Here is a 23,605-nt window from a genome sequence, read left to right on the forward strand (position 1 = left end):
ACTTTAAGCCCTACCATCATCAGTAAGAAGCGAGGTGGTCACTCACTGGCTTATGTAACAGGCAAGATAATAACCAAGCCCTTTAGATGTGACTCCTGAATCGATATTGTCAGTTTACTTTCATGTTGCAATGTAAAATTAGGTTGCCATTTAGTTTAGCAATCATATGGGTGATGTGCCTGTCTTATTTATTCAGTAAGCATTTATTAAGGATCCACTGATCTTGGAAACACATGTGGAGGAAAAATGTACAAGCAACATTCAAAATCCCAATGGATTCTTTTCAAGGTTCAGGTATATAGAAGTGACCAATATCAATTTGCCTAGTTTCTGGGAATGACGCCATATGTTTGGATGCTTAGATGAGATCCCTGAAGTTCTCAATTTGCATGTGATCAGCCTCACTGGAGTTCGGGATACCAAGTCCTTAGCCATTTTCTAGAGGAATCAAGATTTTCTTCTATTGATTTTAAATGACCCGTGTAAAAAACAAGATGCGGAAAACTTTTATGGTTTTTTACCAGTTGAACACATCGATCAGTAAGAATTCATTGAGGCTGCTCACTATTGCCCAGCACTAAGCAAAAAATGTCACACGACTTGTCTGGGTTGATCCCAGGATGTTTACTAGGAACCACTTCCACAGGTCTTTTTTGGTTGTAGACTTTGGCATTGATTTCTTATGGCCAAGAGAAGCTTGAATGAAACGGTGGGGCAATTATTTAAGTTTTGGGGGCCTCAGTTTCCTTATATGTAAGAAGAGAACATTGAACAAGATGATCTTTAAGGTTTCTCCCTGAACTGAGGTTGAGGCAGGATGGAGACTTAGTTACTGCGGGAACCCTAATTCTGTTACCCCGCCCTAGCGTAGGCTGTGGGGTGCCCTGGGGTGAGACAGGTCCCGGACTTTTATGCCTCAGTTTCATCCCCATGGCAACAAGGAGTTGGATTCCAAGGAATCTGAGCTCTCTACTTGATCCATTCTGTCAGCTATAGTTTGATGGAGCTCCCTCCTCCCAAATTCTACCAGACGGGTTTATTTCATGGAAATTTGGGGGGAGATACTTGATGGGTTTCATCTTCCTAGGACCCGTGCGTGAGCTTTGCTACACTTGTTAAACATTACAGTTTGACCTGAGCCCAAAGATCAAGGCTGTGAACTCTTCTGTGCCTAAGAACGTCCACCCAGTGTTTCAGGTTGGGCACAGATTGACAAAAGCTATTGCCGAATTTCTGCTATCTCAGATATTCATTGAATTGACATCTTGACCGGCAGAAAATCCCACACGTTGGGGTGTTTGAAATGCTCCTTAAAGGGGATATGGTTACAGCAAGACCTGCAGAGATGTGGTCATAAGATACCTAATAGATCTGTTAGGACCTGTCAAGTTACCCGAAGTTGAAGTGACTCTTAAAAAGAAAAAATAATAATTTTAAGCATGTAGAAGAACTGCAAGCACTAGAGAAAAGATTGTAACCCCCAAAGAGGCCTTAACCACAGCTGACTCCTTAATTCATAAGCAGCACTCAGAAGGTGGCAGCTGTTTTAAGCAGAGACCCTGAAGAGCCCATGAAACTGAAGGATAGAGCCAGTCAGCGACAAGGTCTAACCAGAAAGGCACTTGCTCTGCCTAAAAAAGCCTGAGAGGTTTTAACCAACCCAGGGCACTGACTCTAAATACAAAAGACTTCAGAATTTCAGTTGTGATATGCCTTAAAATTCTCTAGGCTTGATGATGAAAGAAAGAAATGATCAAAATACCATCTGTCATAATGGAAAACCCAAGCGGCCCCAAAGCCTCTTCCTCAATGAGCCGCCCGATGTGGATTTAGTCAATCTGGACAGTTATTTATGCACTGAGGTCATATTTTGGCCCATCTTTTGCTTACGGCTTTAACCAAATAAAGCCTTCTCTCTCTGCATTTCTCTTGCCAAAGTCAGGTTGAGAGATGTTTCTTTGAGAGGATTGTTTTGGCAGGAAATACAGGATCTTCTCACAAAGCAAAATGCGGCAACGCAGCCAAATGATACACCACTCAGGGGGCCAAATGATGTTAAAATTGAAAAGAAACGAACTAGAGTTCTCTCCTTTGCCGCTTTTGTCTTTTTTGTTTGGTTTGGTTTGGGGTTTCTTTTTTTTTTAACCAAAAAAACTCCCCAGATGTCAATGAAAGGCCCAAGAGAATATTCTTCAGTAATAACTAGTTTACCTCAGATGGGATTGGCTTTTAGGAGTCTCCCATTTGATCTTCCTCTCGTTCTTTCTATATTCTGCTTTTTGCCATATTAGTTTTGTGGCTGGAAATATTCTAAGCTGGCACCTTCAAGAAGAAAGATGGAAAGAGATCCTAGTGTCTATGAATCGTTGCTAAATCTGCACATGTCCACTTATAACCAACAATATTAAACTGAGGGCCAAAGAAATGGGAGGAGAAGAAAAAGCCCTCCTCTGTTCTTTGTCACCTTTGTCATTGATTCTGTATGGCTTGGAGGAGCTTCAGTGAGACCGTGGGTCTGGTCTCTGTTCTCCCAGAGTCACTAGCCAAGTTACCTGGGGCAACTGCTTAAGTTCTTCAGGCTTCAGTTTCTTTATATGTAAGAAGGGACCATTGTACAAAAACCTTAAGGTTCTTTGGGGGCAGGATGGTGAATTAGTCACTGTGGAGACCCTGATTCTGTTACTCAACCCTGTGCAAGTTTTGGGGTGCTCTGGGGTGGGAGAGGTCCTGGACTTTTATTCCTTGGTTTCATCTTTATGGAAATGAAGGAGTTGGATTCCAAGATATCTGAGCTTCTACTTGATCAATGTTGTGTCAAGTCTGTCAAGCTCCCTCCCAAATTCTACCAGATGGGTTTTTTTTTTTAATTGAAAATTTTAAAGACGTGCATGAAAGGTTTCATCATCCCAGGACCTGTGCATGAGATGAGACTTGTCCCCTTGGATCACTAGGTCATAAGAGGCAGAGCTTGGAATAGTGTCTCTTGGTCATTATGAATGAGGGGCCTCGGTTCACTATAAACGAGAATAGCTAAGAGCCTTGTATTGGGACTGCTTAAATTGGTGACTCTCCTGACATTCTGTCCTTGTTTCTCCAACTGTACCATAGGGATAAAAGTGCTTGCTCCTGTGCACCCATTTACTTCATTTAAAACAAAAAGAAAACCCTGTTTAAGGAAGAGGAAAATCCCCAAACAATATTCAGGGCAAAGACCATAGGTGGAAAAATAGAGAGAAGTTCAGATAGTACCAAGTAGCCAGGAATTTGTAGACACAATTTATAATATCCCAGGAGTCAGAGTATAAGAGTATGAAGAGAAATAAAATGCTTGTAGGAGAAAAAAGTCCTCTGAGACTCTGAATAAAAGAATATATTGGCTTTAGAAAAGTATTGTGCTATAAAAAAAAACAAAAACGAAGAATGCACAGCAAAGGAAACCATCAGCAAAATGAAAAGCCAGTCTATCTAATGAGAGAAAATATTTGCAAATCATTTATCTGGCAAAGAGCTAATTTCCAAAATACGTAAAGAACTTATACAACTCAATAGCAAAAAAAAAAAATCAAACAATTGTTTTAAAAATGGGCAGAACACCTTAATAGATATTTTTCCAAAGAAGACATAAAATAGCCAACAAGCATATGAAGAGGTGCTCAACATCACTGATCATTAGGGAAATGCAAATCAAAACCTCAATGAGATATCACCTTGCATCTGTTAGAATGGCTGTTATCAAAAAGACAAGAAACAGTGCTGGTAAGGATGTCGAGAAATGGGAACCCTTGTTCACCACTGGCTGGTGTAAGAAATTGGTGCAGCCACTATAGAAAACAGTATGGAGCTTCCTTAAAAAATTAAAAATAGAACTGCTGTGACACATCTGGATATGTATCCAAAGAAAACTAAAACACTAACTCAAAAAGACATATGCACCCCCATGCTTATTACAGCATTGTTTACAATAGCCAAGATAAGGAAGCAATCTTAGTGTCCATCAGTAGATGAATTGGTAAAGAAATTGTTATATGTACACACACACACACACACACAGGAATATTATTGAGCCATAAAAAAGAAGGAAATCTTGCCACTATGGGGGAATGAGCGAGGAAAGGGAGAGTAGAGAATGATTGTTGGGTTAACTGATAAAGTTTGTGTTGAGAATAATCCTGTGGCTTGTTATTAAGAAGAAGTATGGATATAGAACCTTCGGGGGTAAAACTCATGACTATAAACATTTCCACTAATCATTAAATCACAGTTCTGTGTTGAGTTAAAACACCTATTCAGAAGGCAAATAGCTTGATTTTTCACTCTTAATTGGCTATAAACTTTAACTAATGCTATTTCCAGGCCTCAGTCTTTCCTACTATAAAATAAGAGTAATGTTTATTCTCTGCCTCACTTGGATCCTTTCATTCATTTATTCATTCAACAACTATGTACTGTGCACCTGCTCTGTATCAGGTACCATGCTAATGCTGAGGATGCACAAATAAATAATGCAGAACCCCTTCCCCCAGTGACTCTCATTCTAATTGGAAAGGGAGGCCAGGAATATATTTATCAAACACTGCTGCATGTTGGACTTTGCTGGGAGCTTTATATTAAAAATATATATACATGAGATGTAAACAAGTAATATAATAGGTAAACGGTGCAATAGAAGTATTCATAAAAGTGTTTTGGGACACAGAAGGGGAAATGACTCATTCTGCCCTGAGAATTGGGAAGGCTTTACCAAAGTGATGAAATCTCAGATAGGGCTTGAAAATAAACCTGGCTTTGCTGTGCCAAAGAAGTCCTGGGATGAGGAGTGGCCTCTGGTGGAGGCATAGTTGATTCAAAAAGAGCGATGGCTTAAAAGGGACTAGTTTGATCCCAAAAGGGGTGAGTAGCTCACTCTGCTGGACGTTGGCTGGTGGGAGATGGAGCGGGAGCTGGAGGTCGGGGGTGGTCGCAGCCAGACTGTGAAGGACCTCAGAAGCCGTGTGAAGGAGTTTGGCCTTGGGGAGCCATTGGAATACAGGACAAGCAAGACATGATCAGATTCATACCTCAGAAAGATCATTCTGGAACCCGTGAGGGGCTATTGGAATGCAGAGAGACTTGCAAAAATCCTGGTGAGAAACGATGACTCAGTTATGGCAGTGGGGTTCCTTTTTTTCTTCTTTTTGGTTTCCAAAGGTGGTCAAAAATCAAAGAACTTTATCTAAAAATATTTTAATTTTCGCTTCTACATGTCGTCCACACACAGAAAATCAAAATACGATACCCTTTTGCTAAACCTTTAGCGTGTGACCACAGCAGTAGCCAGGCCGATTTATCTGGTTCACCATGATGGGGACGGAGCATGGCGCCTGTGTCTACAAATCCAACTTTACAGTGTGAACCCCACAGGACACGCGCCGCGTCCCTGCAGTGGTGACCTTGATGTAGGGTGACTGTCACATTGCTAATGTATAGAGATTACCACGAGCCTAAGTATCAGCTTTTATCAGTATTTCTTCATCAATAGGTTCACATTTTAAATATTTTAAAGTATTTTTGATAACTTTTGATCACTAAGAACTGTGGACACAACGTGCCTCTCTATTCTGTAATGCCTCCGAGAGGACCTGCGGTCACAGCTGGGAGCTCTCGGTGATAACGTGGGCCAGTCCCGCTTCAAAGAGGCGGACCGTAGACACCTGAATGCTTGTCCTTGTGGGGTACGCGTCGTATTCGGATCTCACCGTAGAACTAGATGGACAGCTTCGGGCGGCTGATCAGCTGTGTTGAAAGAGACAGATGGGGAGGAATCAAAAAAAGATTCCGAGGTTTCCCACGTGGCATTTGGGTGGTACCATTCACAGAAAACGTGGAAGAATGTGGCATCTGCTGAGCTGCATTTCAGAGCCATGAGAAGAGGAGCGGGACTTTTCAGTACTTGTTTTGTCCAAGTAATAATACTCTTCCCACTGCACTTGCACCCTGCGGCCTCACCCAGCTGTGATTTCAAGTTCACCTTCCGGGACAAAGCTCCAACTGGCCTGTGGTCGGATAGCCTTGTTGCCTGCAAAATGAAAGCAGGTGGCTGTGGTAAATGCAGACAGCCAGGAGCCAATCCCTGGAGAAAGCTTGGGGTCCAGTCACCAGGATGTGGCTGCCCAGTAATGGACACCATTGTGGTGGCTCTGGCCTGCCCTGTCACCGCTGAGGGTGTTCCTTCTGTTTGCCGAAACATAGTCTAAATAGTTTTTGATGGTTTTTTAAGGCCAACGGAGGGGATTGGACTTTTTACGATGCTTCAGCTTCTCAAGTACATGGCTAATACTTGAAATAAGTATTAAGAGACTTCTTTATTTTTAATTGCATCTACTTGTTTGGTATGTGACCCAATTAATTCATTCTTGTTGTAAATGTATTAGAAGACCCTGTACCCTCTTGACCTCTTCTTGTAATGATCACTATCATCCTCCTTTGAAGCACTATTTTGATTACACACTTAAAAAGGGAACTTCTAAAATACCCTCTCTTCACTGCATGGCTGAAATGCCCACTGCTTGGACTCAAGGACAGTCATCTGAGAGTGGTTCTTGTCCTGAGCAGGTCAATGGCCTCCCTTTCCAGCTTCCTTTCCTCCACGATTCTGCCCCTGCCCCTTTAGAAATTTTTAGTCACACATTCCTACTTTAATAAGAAGACTGGCTCTTCCCCCTGAGGCCTAAACAGCAATGTTTTTGACAAACACAGATAAATCAGTAAACACGCCTTATCGTTATTGGCATGGCCGGCAGGTGCCTCCCAGCAAACATTGCTGCGATTTCACCATCGTTCTCAAACACGGATTCGGATTTGTTTCCTTAGATTACACTCTCTGGCAAATCCGCATTCAAATGAAAATCGATCCAATTGACACATCCAAGTACAGGCCTATATTTGGGAAGCAGTTTTAACTAAATCGTGTGAAATAAAGTTCTCTGTTCCGGTGCTGTCTCTGACTGGTGGGCTGAGCATCTTCATCTGCGCGGATCTTAGGAGAAGTCTTTCCACCACGTAGTTGTCACCACGTGGTATCTGGTTCTATAAAGCAGTACTGTTCTTCGAGAATATTCACAGTAATTTACTGAGGTAAAGGATGATATTAACTCAGGCAATTATTTGTCTCGTTCTTCATAGTAAGGCCTAAAGGCCTTTTAGTAGCCCAGGCAAGTGTCCTCGTGGAAGCATCCCCCTCTCTCTTTTTGGTACCCTCTCTGTCACCTATCTTCCTATATTATTATAGGAGGAATATTTGTATAATCCATTAAAGTTCAGTAAGATGAAATATGGATGAGAAAATTAAAGGTAATCCTATGGATGATGATGAGAAAATAAAACAAAAATGTTTTAAGATGACAGAGAACGTATTAACCTCCACGTATTTCATTCATGGCTGAGAATTACGTACAGATAACTTGGGTCACTCACTGTTTTCCCAAACATGAGACCTTTGGGGAAATTCAAGATGTGCCCTGTTGCATTCGGCAGTTTTGTGTGGACCAGTGCCCTAGTCCTTTCATACTGCAGTAATGAAATGCCACAGACTGGGTGGCTTATAAACAACAGAAATGTATCTGTCACAGTTCTGGAGACTGGAAGTCCAAAATCGGGGTGCCAGCGTGGGCACGCGAGGGCCCTCTCTGAATGGCAGACTCGTCGTTGGATCCTCACTTGGTGGAAGGAGAGAGGAAGCTCTGTGGGGTTTCTTTTATAAGGGTACTAATTCCACACTCTTACGACCTAAGCACCCCCTAGAAGCCCCACCTCCTAAGACCACCACCTTGGGGATGAGGGTGAGGGAGGAGGGACACGCAAACATTCAGACCACAGCAAGCAGCACATGGTTACCGTTACTGAGTCTTTGTAACATAAGTTCCTCATTAGGGATTTTGCACAACCCAGAACACAGGCCGAACCTTTTCGTCATAAAGGTCAGTGAAAGTGTATTTCCTATCAAGGGATCGAACCATTTGTCTTCGCGTTGGGACCTGAGACTCAGCCTTCTTGATTGACTATCTTGGGGCAAGAGTCTACATTTCTGGAATCTCGGCATGCAACACAACCATTCATTTCCTCAACAGAGTACTGACTATAGAGTGGGCACCGTGCTAAACCAAGCTCCCAACCTTCTGAGAGGGTTGGGTCGCTGACCTTTGGGGATGAAAGAGAGAAAACACTGGAGACTTAACTAAAATTGGAATCCATTCACCGCCACAACTTTCAAGAATAGCCTTCTTGGAGACAGGAAATGAGCATGAAGACCAGAGGTTACTGGGATTTATTTTCAGTTACCAGCCACATTCTTCAGAAGGAAGCCTCTGCTTAAATCCTGAATGTTGACTAAACTGAAATTTGTTCATGTTGCCTTGTTTATTCTTCATGATGCTTTGTTCTTTTGGTGCAGAAACAGAAAAGCTAGTTCTAGAGGCAGGAAATGGATTGCCATCCTGGAAATTCAATGACCAGCTTTTTCCTTGTGATGTGTGTGGGAAAGTATTTGGCCGACAGCAGACGTTGTCCCGACATCTCTCGCTGCACACAGGTGAGTCAGGGCCTCACTGCTATGCCTTCTCCACACTGGATCACCAGCTTCTCTGCTATCAAGAAGCTGAGTTTGTCTAAGAGAATTATAACAGGAAGTGGTGGGAATGCTCTTATCCTGACTTTTTCAAGCCATTTTTATGGGGCATGTTCAAAGAAGGCCCTGGAAAGGGTTTTTTTCTTCTTCTTCTTCTGTTGAAAGGACTCATAGAGTTCAGGAAGGATTGACGAGAAAAGATAAACACTTAGGCATGTCCAGGTAAAATTCCCCAACTCTAAGGATTTATTGCTCTCATTTTGAAGGCACAGGGGATGGGCTGCAACATCTTATCGGATTCATCTTATTGTAGATGAGAGCAGTAAGGGGGACAAAGCACCTTGGTGGAGGAACAGTTGCTGCCTTTATTTACATGTAATAGAGAAATATGGTTGATTCTGTGTGTTGGGAAAAGAAAAGCAACTAAGTTAAGGAGAAAAGGAAGAATAAATATTAGCTTAATCAATTGAGCAAAAATAAGTGAAAACAAAAAGAAATAGGGTAAAATCAATTGTAAACATAAAGCAAGATGGAAATAATAAAATGAAGTTATCTCAGTTTTTACACTGAAGATCAGACTTTTTGAAAGTCGAGATATGTCTTATTTACAGGAAACCCAAAACAAATTGATGAAAGAAATAAAGAGGTCTCACATGTCACATGTAATCAAAAAGAAGGCAAGACAGTATGACAAGATTAAATTTCTCATACATGTATTTAATCCTTTAATCTTAAATATTAGACCACTAAAGACAAAATTTAGTCACATGCTTAGTCATATACTTTTGAACATGAAAACTTTAACATGTTCAAAAAGTGGAAGTTTCATAGGCCATCTTCTCTGAGAATACTTTAATAAAATTTAAAATAACCAAGAATTAATAAAACATCCTACCTAATCAGGCCAAAGAAAAGGAATAATATCAAAATAAAAATTTTAGACATCTAAAAGGAACAAAAATGAGAGTATTTCATACCGAGACCTGGAAACCTACAACTCTGGTCAGGGGAAAATTCATAGACATAAGTGTTTTAATTAAAAGAGAGGAAAACAAAAATAAAAGAACTTATCACTCTTCTTAAAGAAACAGTAGAAGAACAACAATCTAGCAAGAAGACCATACAATAGTTGAATTTCTTTAAGCTTGATTAAGGAAAAGAAAGCAAAATATTCAAAATTAGGAATGAAAAAAGAAGCCTAATCATTAACACAGATGCTGTTAAAGGATTACTGAAGAATAAGGGCCACTCTATGACAAAAAGAAAAAGGCTGAAAACTTAGATGGCATAAATAATTTAAGCAGAATTTCCAAAACTGACCCAAGAGGGGTTAGAATAAAACAAGTAAATCAGTTACCAAAGAGAAATTTGGGAAGATGGCAAAGGAGATACTGCTGATAAAAGCATCAGGTCCCGATGGGTTCTTTCTAACCTGAGTAGGAAATTACAGTGTTATTAAATCTTTCCAAATGATAGCAAAAGATAGGAAGTACAGCAGTTCTCTTTAATACTAAAACTCAACAACCTTGCTTACTAACACAAATGCAAAAATTCTAAAGAAAGGACTCAAGGACTCTCTTTTACCCTCAGCCCTGGGCCACCAGCACCTCAGATGTTGGGGACCATCTATAATGATGCCTTACATTTTGCTGTAGAAAACTTTTTCCCTGTGAAGTAGATAAGACAGGTGTTTTGTTTTTTGTTTTGGTTTGGTTTGGTTTGGTTTGGTTTGGTTTGGTTTGATCTGGTTTAAAGCAAGCTTAGTATTACAAAGTAAAAACTAAGGATAGAAAACGAAGGTGTCCTTGTCTCCTGCTACCCTTTGTCCCCTTTATCTGTACAATGAAAGCAAAGCCTGCTCCATTTACTTTAATTTGCTTGATTAACCGAATGAATTCAGAATGCCACACTGGAAACAGTCTTGAAACACTGTCAGTTTTACGAAAGTGTTTCCATTAAGAAATTAATTGAAATTTTTTATTTTCTGTATATAAAAAGAAAATTTCCAATTAAATGATTTCACATGAGTCATTTTTTTTTTCTTTAATTTCATTAGTTTTTTTTTATTTCTTGGCTGCCCAGACCTGGAGCGTAGGGAAAATGATATGACTTCTCTTACACACAAGTCCTATAAACGCTGTGTTTCACTCCCCCTTCCCCAGCTCAGAACCACCCATGCCTGACATAGGAGGCTGCACACACAATAATACACACACACACACACACACACACACACACACACACACACACACACACACAATATGCTATTAGCTCACCTTAGCAGAAAAGGGCATGCAGGTGTCCAAGAAAAAGCAGATGGCCCATTGCCCTGAGACTTTCTTTTATCTTTGAACGTATTAATACAGGAGTGACCTGCTGGGTAAAGACTTTTTTAGATATTTACAATTCCAAGGTGTTCCTTTTGTCCCCCCTTGAAATGAGATTCGAACCGTCCTTCCCGTGATACGGTTAAGTAGTCTCTTGCAAGGCATTGGGATTTCAGTTTTGAGAGCGCTTGGGGTTCTTTCCTGTTCCTTCTCCCCCAGAGGAAAGAAAATACAAATGCCACTTGTGCCCCTATGCTGCTAAGTGCCGTGCAAACCTGAACCAGCATCTGACCGTCCATTCGGTGAAGCTGGTGAGTACGGACACTGAGGACATTGTCAGCGCCGTCACCTCTGAAGGCAGTGACGGGAAGAAGCACCCTTATTATTACAGGTGAGCTGCGGATGGAACTCGCTAGCCCAGCCTTCCCAACACTCCCTGCCCATCAGCGAGGGCACATGTGACGAGGAGCCTCTTCTCGGTCATCGCGATGACCTTCCCTTTAATATTTGCTTTTCTTACATTGCAGTCGCGCTGCTCTTCTCCTGGCCTGGGCGGCCCTAGTAGAATTACTGAAGGGAAAATGGTCTTGGAGGTGGCTCTTGGGTGGCGCTCCAGGGAGCAGGAGGGCTCAGGGGATTATTAGCTTTTAGGTCTGTGCAGCTAACAAGCTCCCTCCCGCCTTTGTAACTAAGCACCTTGCTGCTTCCTGAGAATTGTCCTAAGGAGAAAAAGATTAGGAAAAATAAATCTGAGAACCCTGACAAAATAGCCTTGAAAGCATAACATTTTCCTTGAGTTGTGGTGTTCTCTAGTACCTGGAAATTTATTGGTTTCTCCCATATTCAACCATGAATCAGTGTGTGGTTGCCATAAAACCCCAAGTTTCAGGCTCTCTACAAAATCTTGCCTGAGAGGGAGGGCTGTATAGACGGGTGGAAACATGCCTTGCCTAAAAGGTCTCCTTGGGTGGGTGGCTTCTGTCAGGAATTGTCACAGACAAGAGTGCCGTCCCACTGCATGCACTTTCGTTCCTACACGGGAGGTTTGCAGAGCCAGTGGGAGGCTCCCCAGGTCCGCGGGGCGCTCCACGTTCGTCAGTGTACCCGCCCTGCTGATATCCTGGCAAGGCTGCACCACGTCTCTTTGCCCAAAGGAATCCGTTAGGAGACGTGCAGCATCTGGAATCTGTAATTTTTTAATTAACTCTATGAGTAGTTAGCATCATTATAGCATGTATGGGATTGTTACATTATGCTGGCACTTAATCCGTTTGGCACAGCAACCCCTTCAGAGGCATCCCAAAAAGCAGAAGAATTTTCTAACGCAAAACCTTTCGGCGGGCAGCGTCGTGTGTGTAAAGTCCCGTTTTCTGAGTGGCGTAGGTTTAAACGGGTAGCTGGCATGTAGACTGTTACTCTTCTCTCCCCCTCTTTGCCTCCATCCTCTCATATAGCTGCCATGTGTGTGGATTCGAGACCGAGCTCAATGTCCAGTTCGTCAGCCACATGTCACTCCACGTGGACAAGGAGCAGTGGATGTTTTCGATCTGTTGTACCGCCTGCGACTTTGTCACCATGGAGGAAGCAGAGATAAAGGCTCACATTGGCACCAAGCACACAGGTGACCATTCCTGTCGGTCCTTCTCACCCTTCCCTCCTCCACCCTCTGCCTCCCCAGAGTGCTTGCCCGCCTGGCAGAAGCATCCTCATTACCATGCGACACGAACATTCCCTTCCTCAGAAGGAAGGACTTCCCCAGGATAGCAGAGCCAAGTTTCCCTGTAGCCACATTTCCTTTGTGCCTTGCTGATCTGAAAGACTCACAAGTTGAGACAGTTGAGAGGTGCTGAGCTGTTCGCTTGTCCATCGTCATCATCATAGGCAATGGCCATTAAAGCTCTCCCGACGCCCCAGGCTGCCGCCTTCGCATGCTGGGTCCCCCCTTTAAGCCTCACACAACCCTCTGGCGGCAGTACTGGATATAGGCCGAGAAACTGAGGCTTAACAGACGTGAGGTATTCAGTCCGAGACGACAGCTAGCATGTGACTCCAGGAACTCAGACCGGAGCAACTTTCATTGTGGAGTCTTCTCTCTGGATCAGTGCTGTTCGGGGCAGCCCTGGGCAACCCTTGGCACAGATCGAAAGTCAGTTTCGCCGGGCCAGGGCGCTGCGCACGGCTTCTGCAGGCTCTGCTCCTCGCCATGAAACCGCAGCCCTGATGCCCTCCGTAGTGACGCATGGCAGGTCTGTTCGTGGGCAAAGAAAACCAGATTCTCCTGAAACAGCCCGATCGCTGTCTAGGCCACGGCCAAGGCTTCGCCGGTGCTCGCCCTTCGTTTCTGGCCCTTGCCATTCTGGCTAACTGCTTCCGTGTGATGATGTTAACATTTTGACTTCACCGTGCAATTATCCTCTCGCAAGTGATGGTTACAGATGACACCGGCGTGAGTCACTGTGTGAGAAGCCTGCGTCTGCAGTGCTTACAGATGACACGCTGACGTTGCCGACGGCAGCCCTGGGTGTTGGGTCGGCCCCTCACATCGCCGCCACTTGAAGGGTTCGGGAAAGGAAACGTCCCTGACAGTTGTGCTGACGATGCGCACGGCTGAGAAGGATCTCTCTGTACTTTCCTTTCCGCGTGGCTCTGTGGTGCCGACAGCAATAAAAGCTTGTTTTTGTCAGTCGGTTGAGCAGCTCTGACTTGGAGGTCTGCAGAGAGCTGTTCTGCTGAGTGAGAAGGTGCCACTTTTACAGTCGGTCTTCTGACCATAACCACATTAGCACCGTGGGCAGCAGGTGAGCTGGGAAACCCACTTCGAAGACAAATTAAATTCAGCATTTCTGGAGTGGCTTGTGGAGGGGAAGGCCGGCCTCTCTTCTGTTTCCACTGGCTGTTCAGATATTCTTCTTTCTCTCTTTTCTGTTCCACTCGCATTCTTCTATCCCTTTCTACCCCACAGTATGCCTGAACCGAGCTGAGAACCTCCCCACTCCCCAGCGCCCCCCTTCCCCCATCAGCACCCACTTTAAGGAAACCGGAGAAACTGGGAAGAAGTTGGACTTAGAATCACTAAATTGTCATCCATGGAAACTTCCCATTCACAAGTTACGGGTGCAAACACACTCACCTCCTAATTGCCACAGATGACACAGCAAAGATTTTGCTCTCTGCAGTGGCTGGGGCTCCTCGTCTAGCTAGGAAGATTGTTCTCACTTGTTATCACAGACCTGGGTTTTTTATTTTCCAGGGGAAGACAGGAAGACCCCTAGTGAATCAAACAGCCCCTCTTCATCCTCCCTCTCGGCTCTTAGTGATTCGGCTAACAGCAAAGACGATTCAGACAGCTCCCAGAAAAACAAGGGCGGGAACAACCTACTGGTCATCTCTGTCATGCCTGGGGGCCAGTCCTCACTGAATAGTGAGGAAAAGCCAGAGAAAGGTAAGGGAGGAGGCGAGGCGGGTTGGCCTATGTAACCATCCCCATTCTGGGGGGATGACCCAGTCTGGAGAATAAGCCCACATCAAGAGTAATGTTGGAAAACAGATGTTCCACCCGAGAACATTCCTTTTGGCTTGATTTGCATCCAGTAGACGGTGGGAGGATGGGGAATGTGACATGGTCTCCAAAGCTAACTTCTTTTAGCACAGATGCTGGGAATAGTGCCTGGAAGGGTATAGCTGCGGGGGAGAGGGCAAGAAGGGGGATCCCGGCCCCACTCCTGCCCTCCTGTCCCTCTGCCCCATGCACCTGTACACCCAGCTTCGGTCCTTCCAGGGTTCGAATGCGTTTTTTGCAACTTTGTCTGCAAGACGAAGAACATGTTTGAGCGCCATCTGCAGATACACCTCATCACCCGGATGTTTGAGTGTGACGTGTGCCACAAGTTCATGAAGACCCCTGAACAGCTGCTGGAGCATAAGAAATGCCACACTGTCCCCACCGGTGGGCTCAAGTAAGGAAAGCAAGTACAGAACCTTTTACTGTGTTGTTATTAAACACCCTTTCCCCATCCCTACCCCATCCCCTACCCTGAAGGTTTTGGGGTCATGGAGAGGGAAAGCTTGGCATGAGGGGAGTTAGGCAGGCGCTTCTGCTACCTTTAGCTGGATGTGAATTAGCCCTGTCCCTCAGGGCATCAGCAGACATCAGCAGGAAAATCCATTGCACAGATAGGCCGGGATTCTGAGCAAGCGAGAAGGCATGAGCATCTCAGCACGCCAGGGTAAACTCATGCTTACTGCTTGAGTTTTGTTCAGACTTGGTTTTAATGGACTCCGGTTAGTGTCCCCAAGTGTAAATCATTACACTGTCACAGCACTTCACCGTCTCAATTTTTTTTTCAGGTGATTTGCCATATATTTTTAAAATAAGCATTGTAACCACTCCATCCACACCCCACCCCCACATATTGGGACCTTGCCAGTTTGAACAGGCAGGAGGCAGCCTTCCTCATGCAAAGCGCAAAGCCCATGTGCCTCTTGTGTTCCTGCAAACATGCCTTATGCCTTCCCAAGAAGCAGAATGGGGATCTCCCTGCATGAAATCTGGACCTTTTCCGTCACATTATTCACAGATCCTCCCCCCCCCCTGCACCCCCCATCACCTCCCACCAAGACCTTGACTGTTAGCGTCATCATTAACCAATATTTCCAGAAGCCCTCTGGTCTGAAATAAGACCAATCAGTTATTATCAAAACACAGTGTGTATGGCTTGATAATAGGTGCTAAAAGACAAAGAAGGAATAAAACCTAATTTCTACCCTCAGGAAGTTTATGTCCTAGCACGACCAGAATTTAATCTTCCCAGCAATTCTGGAATCAGGGTCCCTGTTCCCCAGGCATCATGGTCCAGGAAAAAGAAAGAAGCGTATGTCGGGCACAGAAAGACACACAATTTTCAAGGCATAATTATTCATATTTAGCTGAAATGATCATGTAATTAAAAGAATGAAAAATTATATTTTACTTAATACAAGGGGGAAAAAAATTTTTGTTTTAAAAATTTTGTTTTTATCTTCGAAACTCACAACTTGCCAGAGGGCGGCATGACTCTCCTGAATGGGTATGGGATGGAGAGACCCAGAAGGGCCCTGGGAGTCAAGTGTTGGGGGCAGTTGTCCCTGCCTCCCCAGCTCCTGCCTGGTCAGGGGGACCCTCCTCAAAAACTCCCCCAAACAGAGGAGTCGGAGAGCAGCACCTACCTTTGAATTCTGTTTTGTGTCGGTCTTGGGGGCACCTGGGTGGGAGGGGGAAGGGAGGCCTCGAGGGATGGGGGAGGGGTGGTTATAATTCAAGACAACCGGAAAATGGGACATGCCAAGCAAGAGCTTATTTGGGAATTTGGTTTTTTCCCACTGTCCCTTTCTAAATATTTGTGTACTCTTATTTAAAAAAAAGAAAAGAAAAAAAGCCATGTATTTCTGTGGTTGGACTAGGACTCATTGCCCTTCCCAGTAGCCCAGTCACAACCATTACCTCCACGGCCCGGCCAGTTGTGGCTCTGCCAGTTAGCCTTTCCTTGGGGACATGCCGAGTCCCATGCCTCCGAGCCACTGGGGAGAATGCACAGTGAACGCTGATGCTTTCGCGGTACAGACACTTCCCGTGCGGTGCTAACGGTCCCCTGTGTAATAGTTTATGTTCTAGGATGACCAAGTAGAAGAATACTTTGAAAAAATTGATAATGCCTTCTGGCTATACAGTGAGTCTTTGTTTTTGTTTTGTTTTGTTTTCCCTTTGCCATATCAGAGAATTAATTTGCCTGGGAGAGCGTCCTTACGATAAATAAACGGGAACATGCAACACCCTTAGCACTTTCCCTGAGCAGCGGAAGAAAGATTGAGCTGTGGGTCACAGAAATGTCCTTAAAGTGAAACAGACTGCCAATGTCTAAATTGCTTTTCTGTGATGGAACTGCTTGTGCTCTATATCCTGTTCATAATGCAGATCGAATAAGATTATACTATTATTTTTCTTTTGCCGTAGCTCAGGACAGTGGTGAGTTTCAGACTCCTCTAGGTAAGGCCCAGCTTGGCGTAGGGGTTGTGTGTGCACCTGACCTGGGAATGGGCTTTTATTTCTCTCGTGTGCACTCTTCTGTGAGCTGAGGTTCAAAGGCTAACGGCGAGCTTGGCGCTGAGGAGCAGTGCACGGTGCACTTGGTTGTGTTGGGCTCTGCTGAACACCTCTCCAAACCCTCAGAGGACAATTCACTCCTGGGCCCTGCCCTGCAGGTGCCCGGCAAGAGCTGAGGCAGCCACTTTTGCATTTGCATTCTGTTTGTCAAGAGAGCAAACACGCTACAGCTATCATATCAGCCACTGACTCGAGCCTGGCAGCTTCTCAAAGTGCAGCTCAGCGCAGTTTGTAAACATGCCCCCACTGCTCCTCCTAGCCCCTCTGGACAGCCAGGAGGCTTGGGGGGAGCGTAGCCTCACTGCATAGGATGGAGAAACCAAGCCACGAGAGGCCCTGCCTTTGGCCCAGGGCATATCCAGCTAGAGCCCGGTAAGGTGACGGAGCTAGGACCAGAATCTGCCTAAATTATGTGTAGGGACCAGTCCAGTAATGACACAGTGCCTGCCATGTGCTGAGTACTTATCAAGCACTGTACAGGATGCAGAAGAAATGTAAGATATGGTCCTGCCCGCTGAGAACTTATGATCCAGTTGGATTATTATGATCTCCATGATGTAATAATGTGCAAACAATGTCTTCAAGCTCCAGATAGCAGTTGTCACCCTCCCTCCTTATCCCCCACTAGTGGACGGGCTGGCGGGTGGGCATCCTTCTCCCATGCCCCCCGTGCCGGTCCTCCCCTCGCTCCCCTGGTGGAGAACCAGTGTCGTGAGAGATAGGTGCTGTGAGTGCAGATCTATGTATCCACACACACTCACACACACACCGAGACACACACAGGCCTCTCATCCTAACAACCTTTCATAAGCACGATTCTGACCCTACGACTTTCTGTTTGCTGGAGGTAGCTCTCCCCCTGTAAGCTGTTCTTTAAAACTCTTAGCCTTTCTGCGTGTGCTTGGTGTGGTGCATGAAACGTCGATTCTTTGTGTTGCTCCCATCCAGAGGGGAGGTTGTGAGGTTTAGACCTCTGCTATGTCCTGTTGGGCGTGGGGAGGGCTGCGAGGGGCCGGGCCGGGGCGGGGAGGGTGGAGGGGAGCGACAGCTAATTCCTTGCACTTTCTCTGCTCCCCTGCCTGAGGGTTGGTGTTCGTGGTTCCAGCCAGGAGAGCCAGAGTAGGCTGAGCGCACCCCATCACAGCTCCTCCATGGTGGGGACGGCTCTGTCAGCAGAGAGAGCCAAAGAGGGTCATCTCAGGCCCCGAGAGGCAGCAGGGCTGGGCTGGGCAGGGGCAGGCCAGGCCGCAGAGTTGGCAGGGTGGCGGAAGGGAAGGCCGGTGAGGAGGGCGGAAGCAGGGCCGCGGCAGCACCCGCCGGGCTCACCCTCCCTTTCCCCGCTTCCCCCGGCAGGTGCCCGTTCTGCATTTATTCCACCAACCGCCCCGCTGCCATGGAGTGCCACCTCAAGACCCACTACAAGATGGAGTACAAGTGCCGGATCTGCCAGACGGTGAAGGCCAACCAGCTGGAGCTGGAGACGCACACCCGGGAGCATCGCCTCGGCAACCACTACAAATGCGACCAGTGCGGCTACCTGTCCAAGACCGCCAACAAGCTCATCGAGCACGTGCGCGTCCACACCGGGGAGCGGCCCTTCCACTGTGACCAGTGCAGCTACAGCTGCAAGCGCAAGGACAATCTCAACCTGCACAAGAAGCTGAAGCACGCCCCACGCCAGACCTTCAGCTGCGGAGAGTGCCTGTTCAAGACCACACATCCCTTCGTCTTCAGCCGCCACGTCAAGAAGCACCAGAGTGGGGACTGCCCCGAGGAGGACAAGAAGGGCTTGTGTCCAGTCCCCAAGGAACTAGCCGGCCCCGGGGCCCCGCTGCTCGTCGTCGGGAGCTCGCGGAATCTCTTGTCCCCCCTGTCAGTCATGTCTGCCTCCCAGGCTCTGCAGACCGTGGCCTTGTCCGCTGCCCACGGCAGCAGCTCGGAGCCCAACCTGGCACTCAAGGCTTTGGCCTTCAACGGCTCCCCTTTGCGCTTTGACAAGTACCGGAACTCGGATTTCGCCCATCTCATTCCCTTGACAATGTTGTACCCCAAGAACCACTTGGATCTCACATTCCACCCTCCCCGACCTCAGACTGCGCCTCCCAGCATCCCCTCCCCCAAACACTCCTTCCTCGCCTATCTCGGACTAAGAGAAACAGCAGAGACTGTCTGAGGGCAGCCATGCTGTGTACCAAAAACAGCGAGACAGAGACAAAACCCACGAAACTTAAACACAACCCCGGCAGGTGTACGTTGCTGCAAAACCCACAGACCCCCGTGGGTCTGAACCACGTGTACTGTATATCTTTAGTGAGGAATAGAGAATTGGCTCTGTGCGTATACCTATTGCATTGACCTGAAAGCTGCTTTATCCAATCTTCAGAGAGGTGACCTACTGCATACATCTACCTTGAGAGGCATGCCTCCCCGCCACCCACTCCAACGCTCAGCCCTTCTCCGTACTTTTATCTGAAAGGAATTTTGTCTTGTTCAACCCTAAAGAGAGTGTCCTTAATAGCAATCAGCACTTGTAAGCTTATATACTGGTGCATTTTGTTTTCTGTCGGGTGAGTGGGGTGTGTGGGCGTTTGTGGATCCTGGACGAGAAAGCCGTGTGTCGCGTGCCATAACATTTCTATTGCACATTCTTTGTACTGGCTTCTTTAACAGCGATGAACATTCTTTCCCCTCCTGGGTTGTTCATCCACTGCAGTCTCTCCCCAAGCTCCTTCATCACCTTCCCCTCTCTCTTTTATGGCTACAGAGTGGTAGGGCCTGGTGCTTCGTCGATGAAGGGATGGTAGACATCACGGTGCTGCCTGAGATTTCTGACCGAGTGCTGGAGGCCTTGTGTTTGAATGTCCTCTGGTGATGGAGATGCGAGGCAGCGAGGGTCCCATCTGGAAGAAATATCTCGCAGCACTGCAGCCAACATCACAAAGCCTACGTGTGTTTTGTGTGTGTGTCCATACGTCTATAACATGTGGTACACACACAGCGCATCATTTTTCTAAGGGCAGATTATATATATATATATGTATATGTGTATGTACGTACCTACATATATACATATGATGTATTAATTCAGTGGTTACCATTTGTTTGCAGGAAAAAAAGATAGTATGAGTGAAAAATTTTATGGTTGATAAATCCAGCCAAGGAGATTAAAAGGGGTTTGGATAAACTCTGGGTATAATAAATGCTCAGACTAAAAAAAAAGAAACGGCAGTTTTGCACAGTGCTTTGGTCTTGCACTAGTTTTTGTTTCTCATCTGCAAAAAAAAAAAAAAAAAAAGTAAAATAAAAGGAAGAAAATGTTACCTTTTATATGGAACGAGTAGACTGTATGTTTGCAAATTCTGTCACAACCTCGTTGACATATAACCACCACCACCAAGGTGCTGTTTAGTCCCTCGGTTCGGTAGATTCCCCTGAGGAGTGTCTGTTGTGTTCGCAGGCTGTCTGGCTCTAGCGGTGTTCTCCACCTTATTAATAATTCTGTATCACATTTTGTTAACACCTGGTAGATGTAACCTGCTAGGAGGCGAACTTTATACTTATGTAAAGCTCTTATTTTGTGGTCATTAAAATGGCAACTTATGTGCAGCACTTTATTGCAGCAAGAAGCAGATGTGGTTGATCGCATAGCCCTTTGCTAATCTTTGAAAGTAATGGGTGATTTAAAAAAAAAAGAAAAAGAAAAAGAAAAGGAAAAGAATCTTTGGCTGACGATGTTAATTACTCGTATTTTTAAGACAACAGAATTTCCAGTGTGAAACAGGCTGAAAGAGCAGGAAGAAATATGCTTTGTATAATAATGGGAAGTTTGGGATATAAAAGTTTATATATTATTTATCTATTGAAGAACTGGTGTACAGCAAGAATGCTTTCTTACTGCGTTGCTGTTTTCCATCATGCGTTATCCTAGAGTTGGGATTTTTTTTTTTTTTCACCTGTTTCTGCAGGGGAAAATAAAAGCATCCCTAATTTTCTTCCTCTAGTCAGTTTGCTTCACTAAGACCCCCTTGAAATTGGTACAGTTCTACAGGAAGCCGTAAGACTGTGCTGTCTGCCCACACCGCGGTTCCCCACCGCACGCACCCGCCCTTCCTCCCCAGACCGAGAGTAAGTACGCTACACCTCCCTTCGCCAGTCATCCAGCCCTGGCAAACCTGTTTACACTAAGGAGAAGTCCTGGGCCGGGGGGCAGGGAGGCCGCGCCAGCCAGGGTGAGAAGCTCCCACGCCCTTGGTCATTCTCCAGCAGACATTTGCTTTTGGCCATGTCTGAAATGTCATTTGACCTCATCATATCAATGTCTCAGTAAAAGACACTACAGATGGTTATGGGCAATACACTCCAAGAATGCTGGGCTAACAGCATTATTGTTAATGCTGGGTGGGTTGGTTTTTTTTTTTAAAAAAGTCATGTCTTTATTCCCATATAATGGAGAATGTGCCACTTGGCTAATAATGTGCTTTCAAACTTACGAGTTCAGTGCTGACAGTTAAGAGGGCCACGGCGATCCCACGGAGGCTGGCAGAGAAGGCGAATCACACGTAAGCACCGGCAGGTTAAAAACCTGAAGGGCGGCCCTGACGGGAGTACAGATTTCACAGCTACTTGTGCAATATGAGGTCTTAGGCTGAAGCTTTCAAGATCGAGGGGGGTGTTGGAAGGAGACGTTTACTGCTCAAATGCCATGCATTCACTGCTTGCCACTGACCTTGTATTTGAATGACTTAGGTATGCTTAATGTAATTGGGCAACTTTTTTAGCACTTTGGAAAGAGTCATCAATCTTTCTGGTAAATTATAAAAGTTTTCTGAGTGAGAAAAGGTGTGTTTGGAGTTTGTTTGACTTTTTATATTATTATTATTGTTATTAATAAAGAGAAAAATCTACGGCATTTTTCAGACTCCACCGAGATAATATGTACCCTTGAATTTGGTTTGCAGTTTGATCCTCAGGGAAGGATGTATTCCATAGATATCCTTTCCATGTAAAACACTAACATCTTTGAGACATTCACCTGCCAACTAACTTCAATTCTGTTTTCACTATGCATTCTTCGATGAAAGCTAGCTTATTTTTCCATATAGTAATGCAGTTAGTGTTCTCAGCACTTTCTTTCTTCTATCCTTTTTTTTTTTAACCCCTCATATTATGTTCAGATGATCATACTGTCAAGGTTTGTGTACATTACTGAAAATTTGTATTGTATAAAGCTTTTTGCATTACAAGGCTGTACAGGGTCATTTTGACAGTAACTGGTATATTCCTTTGCATCTTATGTTGCATTGCCAATTTCTAGTGTATCCAGTTTGGAAGTATAATATACTCTAATTAAAAAAAAAAAAAAGGTTGGCTATACTCTTGTTTCTTTTTCTTTCTTGGTTGCCATCCTTGACCACTTGTTAGTCTCAGGGTTTGGTTTGTCTTGCTCTGTTCTGATTTTTACTTTTCAGGTATTTTAAGTAAGTTTAAGAAATGCCCACTACTAGTTATAACTATTGCAAAATGCAAGTTTTGAACAGCCATGGTCATAATGCAACTGTTATCATCAAGTCACCAATAGCCACTACACTTGAGAGCATCTCCATCATTCAGTACCGTTGCAGGCCAGCTCCTTCCTGAGATTACTTAGTGACATTTAAAAGCATTCACCAGCTTTACCCTCACCTGCTTAAACATTATTGTATTGACCCCATAGCCAAAGAGTGGAGGGGTGGGGGCAGAGCAGATGAATAATTCCATTCATCTTAACAAAGTTGGGCAATTATGAGATTTTAGGAAGAAAATGATGTTTTTGCAAGCTAAATAATAGTCTATCCAAATGCAAGTAATAGTTCACCATTTAAAGGAAGGTACCAGAGAAAGAGACGGAGGGAGGGAATAAGGAAGAGAGAGAGAGAATGAAAAGGCACGCTAAGCTAAAACAATACTTTTCAAAGTTCTACCCGTTAAAGACCTTCCCCATGAATCTGTGATGGTAGATTAAAAATATATAAAGTAGCAAAAGAGAATGTTTTGCCTGGTTCACAATTGCATGCTTATAAATACAATGTCTTTTGCTCACTGCAAAAAATTATGAACCATTTCACTCTAACATTTAAAAAAATCAAATTTACTTTTTATAAAAATGAGATAATGTAAAAAAAAAAAAGCCACTTTGAAAACAACCAGTCACTAATCAGACTCTATTTTCCCCTTCATTTTTTCATCCAATAGCTATTTTTTTAGGCGACTGAATCAAGTTCTCTCATTTGATTCAAATACCGAATTTGTTTTATGGTGGCTGATATTTAGCGAAAATACTCAAATAAATCAGACTTCTTTGCTTTTTGCTAGCACTTCAGGCAGGAGTGGCTTCTCATTTTGTACACGTATTTCTCTTTTCCTTGAGATTCCACACACCTACATCACATTTTCCCTATGGATGAGAAAAGCCAGAAATATGGAAAAAAATGATCATCAGTTTGGTGATCTTTTCTCCTGTTAATGGGCTTTCCAGCGACTTTGTGGAGCGGCTGGGGT

At 44.7% G+C, this 23,605-nt stretch overlaps 1 protein-coding gene across 4 annotated transcripts in view; it reads left to right on the forward strand.

The window, feature by feature from the left end:
• ZNF827 (zinc finger protein 827) overlaps nucleotides 1–21,977 on the forward strand; it is a 146,264-nt gene extending 124,287 nt beyond the window's left edge. For 2 of the 4 annotated variants that reach the window (XM_039876026.1, XM_039876028.1), the window contains 7 exons: nucleotides 8,429–8,566; nucleotides 11,149–11,320; nucleotides 12,384–12,550; nucleotides 14,180–14,371; nucleotides 14,708–14,885; nucleotides 16,919–16,951; nucleotides 18,422–21,977. In XM_039876026.1, coding sequence (XP_039731960.1) covers nucleotides 8,429–8,566; nucleotides 11,149–11,320; nucleotides 12,384–12,550; nucleotides 14,180–14,371; nucleotides 14,708–14,885; nucleotides 16,919–16,934 — 863 coding nt within the window. In that variant the 3' untranslated portion in view covers nucleotides 16,935–16,951; nucleotides 18,422–21,977. Of the gene's footprint in view, nucleotides 1–8,428; nucleotides 8,567–11,148; nucleotides 11,321–12,383; nucleotides 12,551–14,179; nucleotides 14,372–14,707; nucleotides 14,895–16,918; nucleotides 16,952–18,421 lie in introns of all 4 variants that reach the window. The other 2 variants (XM_039876027.1, XM_039876025.1) reach the window with 2 other exon arrangements.
• Nucleotides 21,978–23,605: the final 1,628 nt, after the last annotated feature.

This window comes from Pteropus medius, unplaced genomic scaffold (assembly GCF_902729225.1).
Source record: "Pteropus medius unplaced genomic scaffold, Ma_sr-lr_union100, whole genome shotgun sequence".
NCBI lineage: Eukaryota > Metazoa > Chordata > Mammalia > Chiroptera > Pteropodidae > Pteropus > Pteropus medius.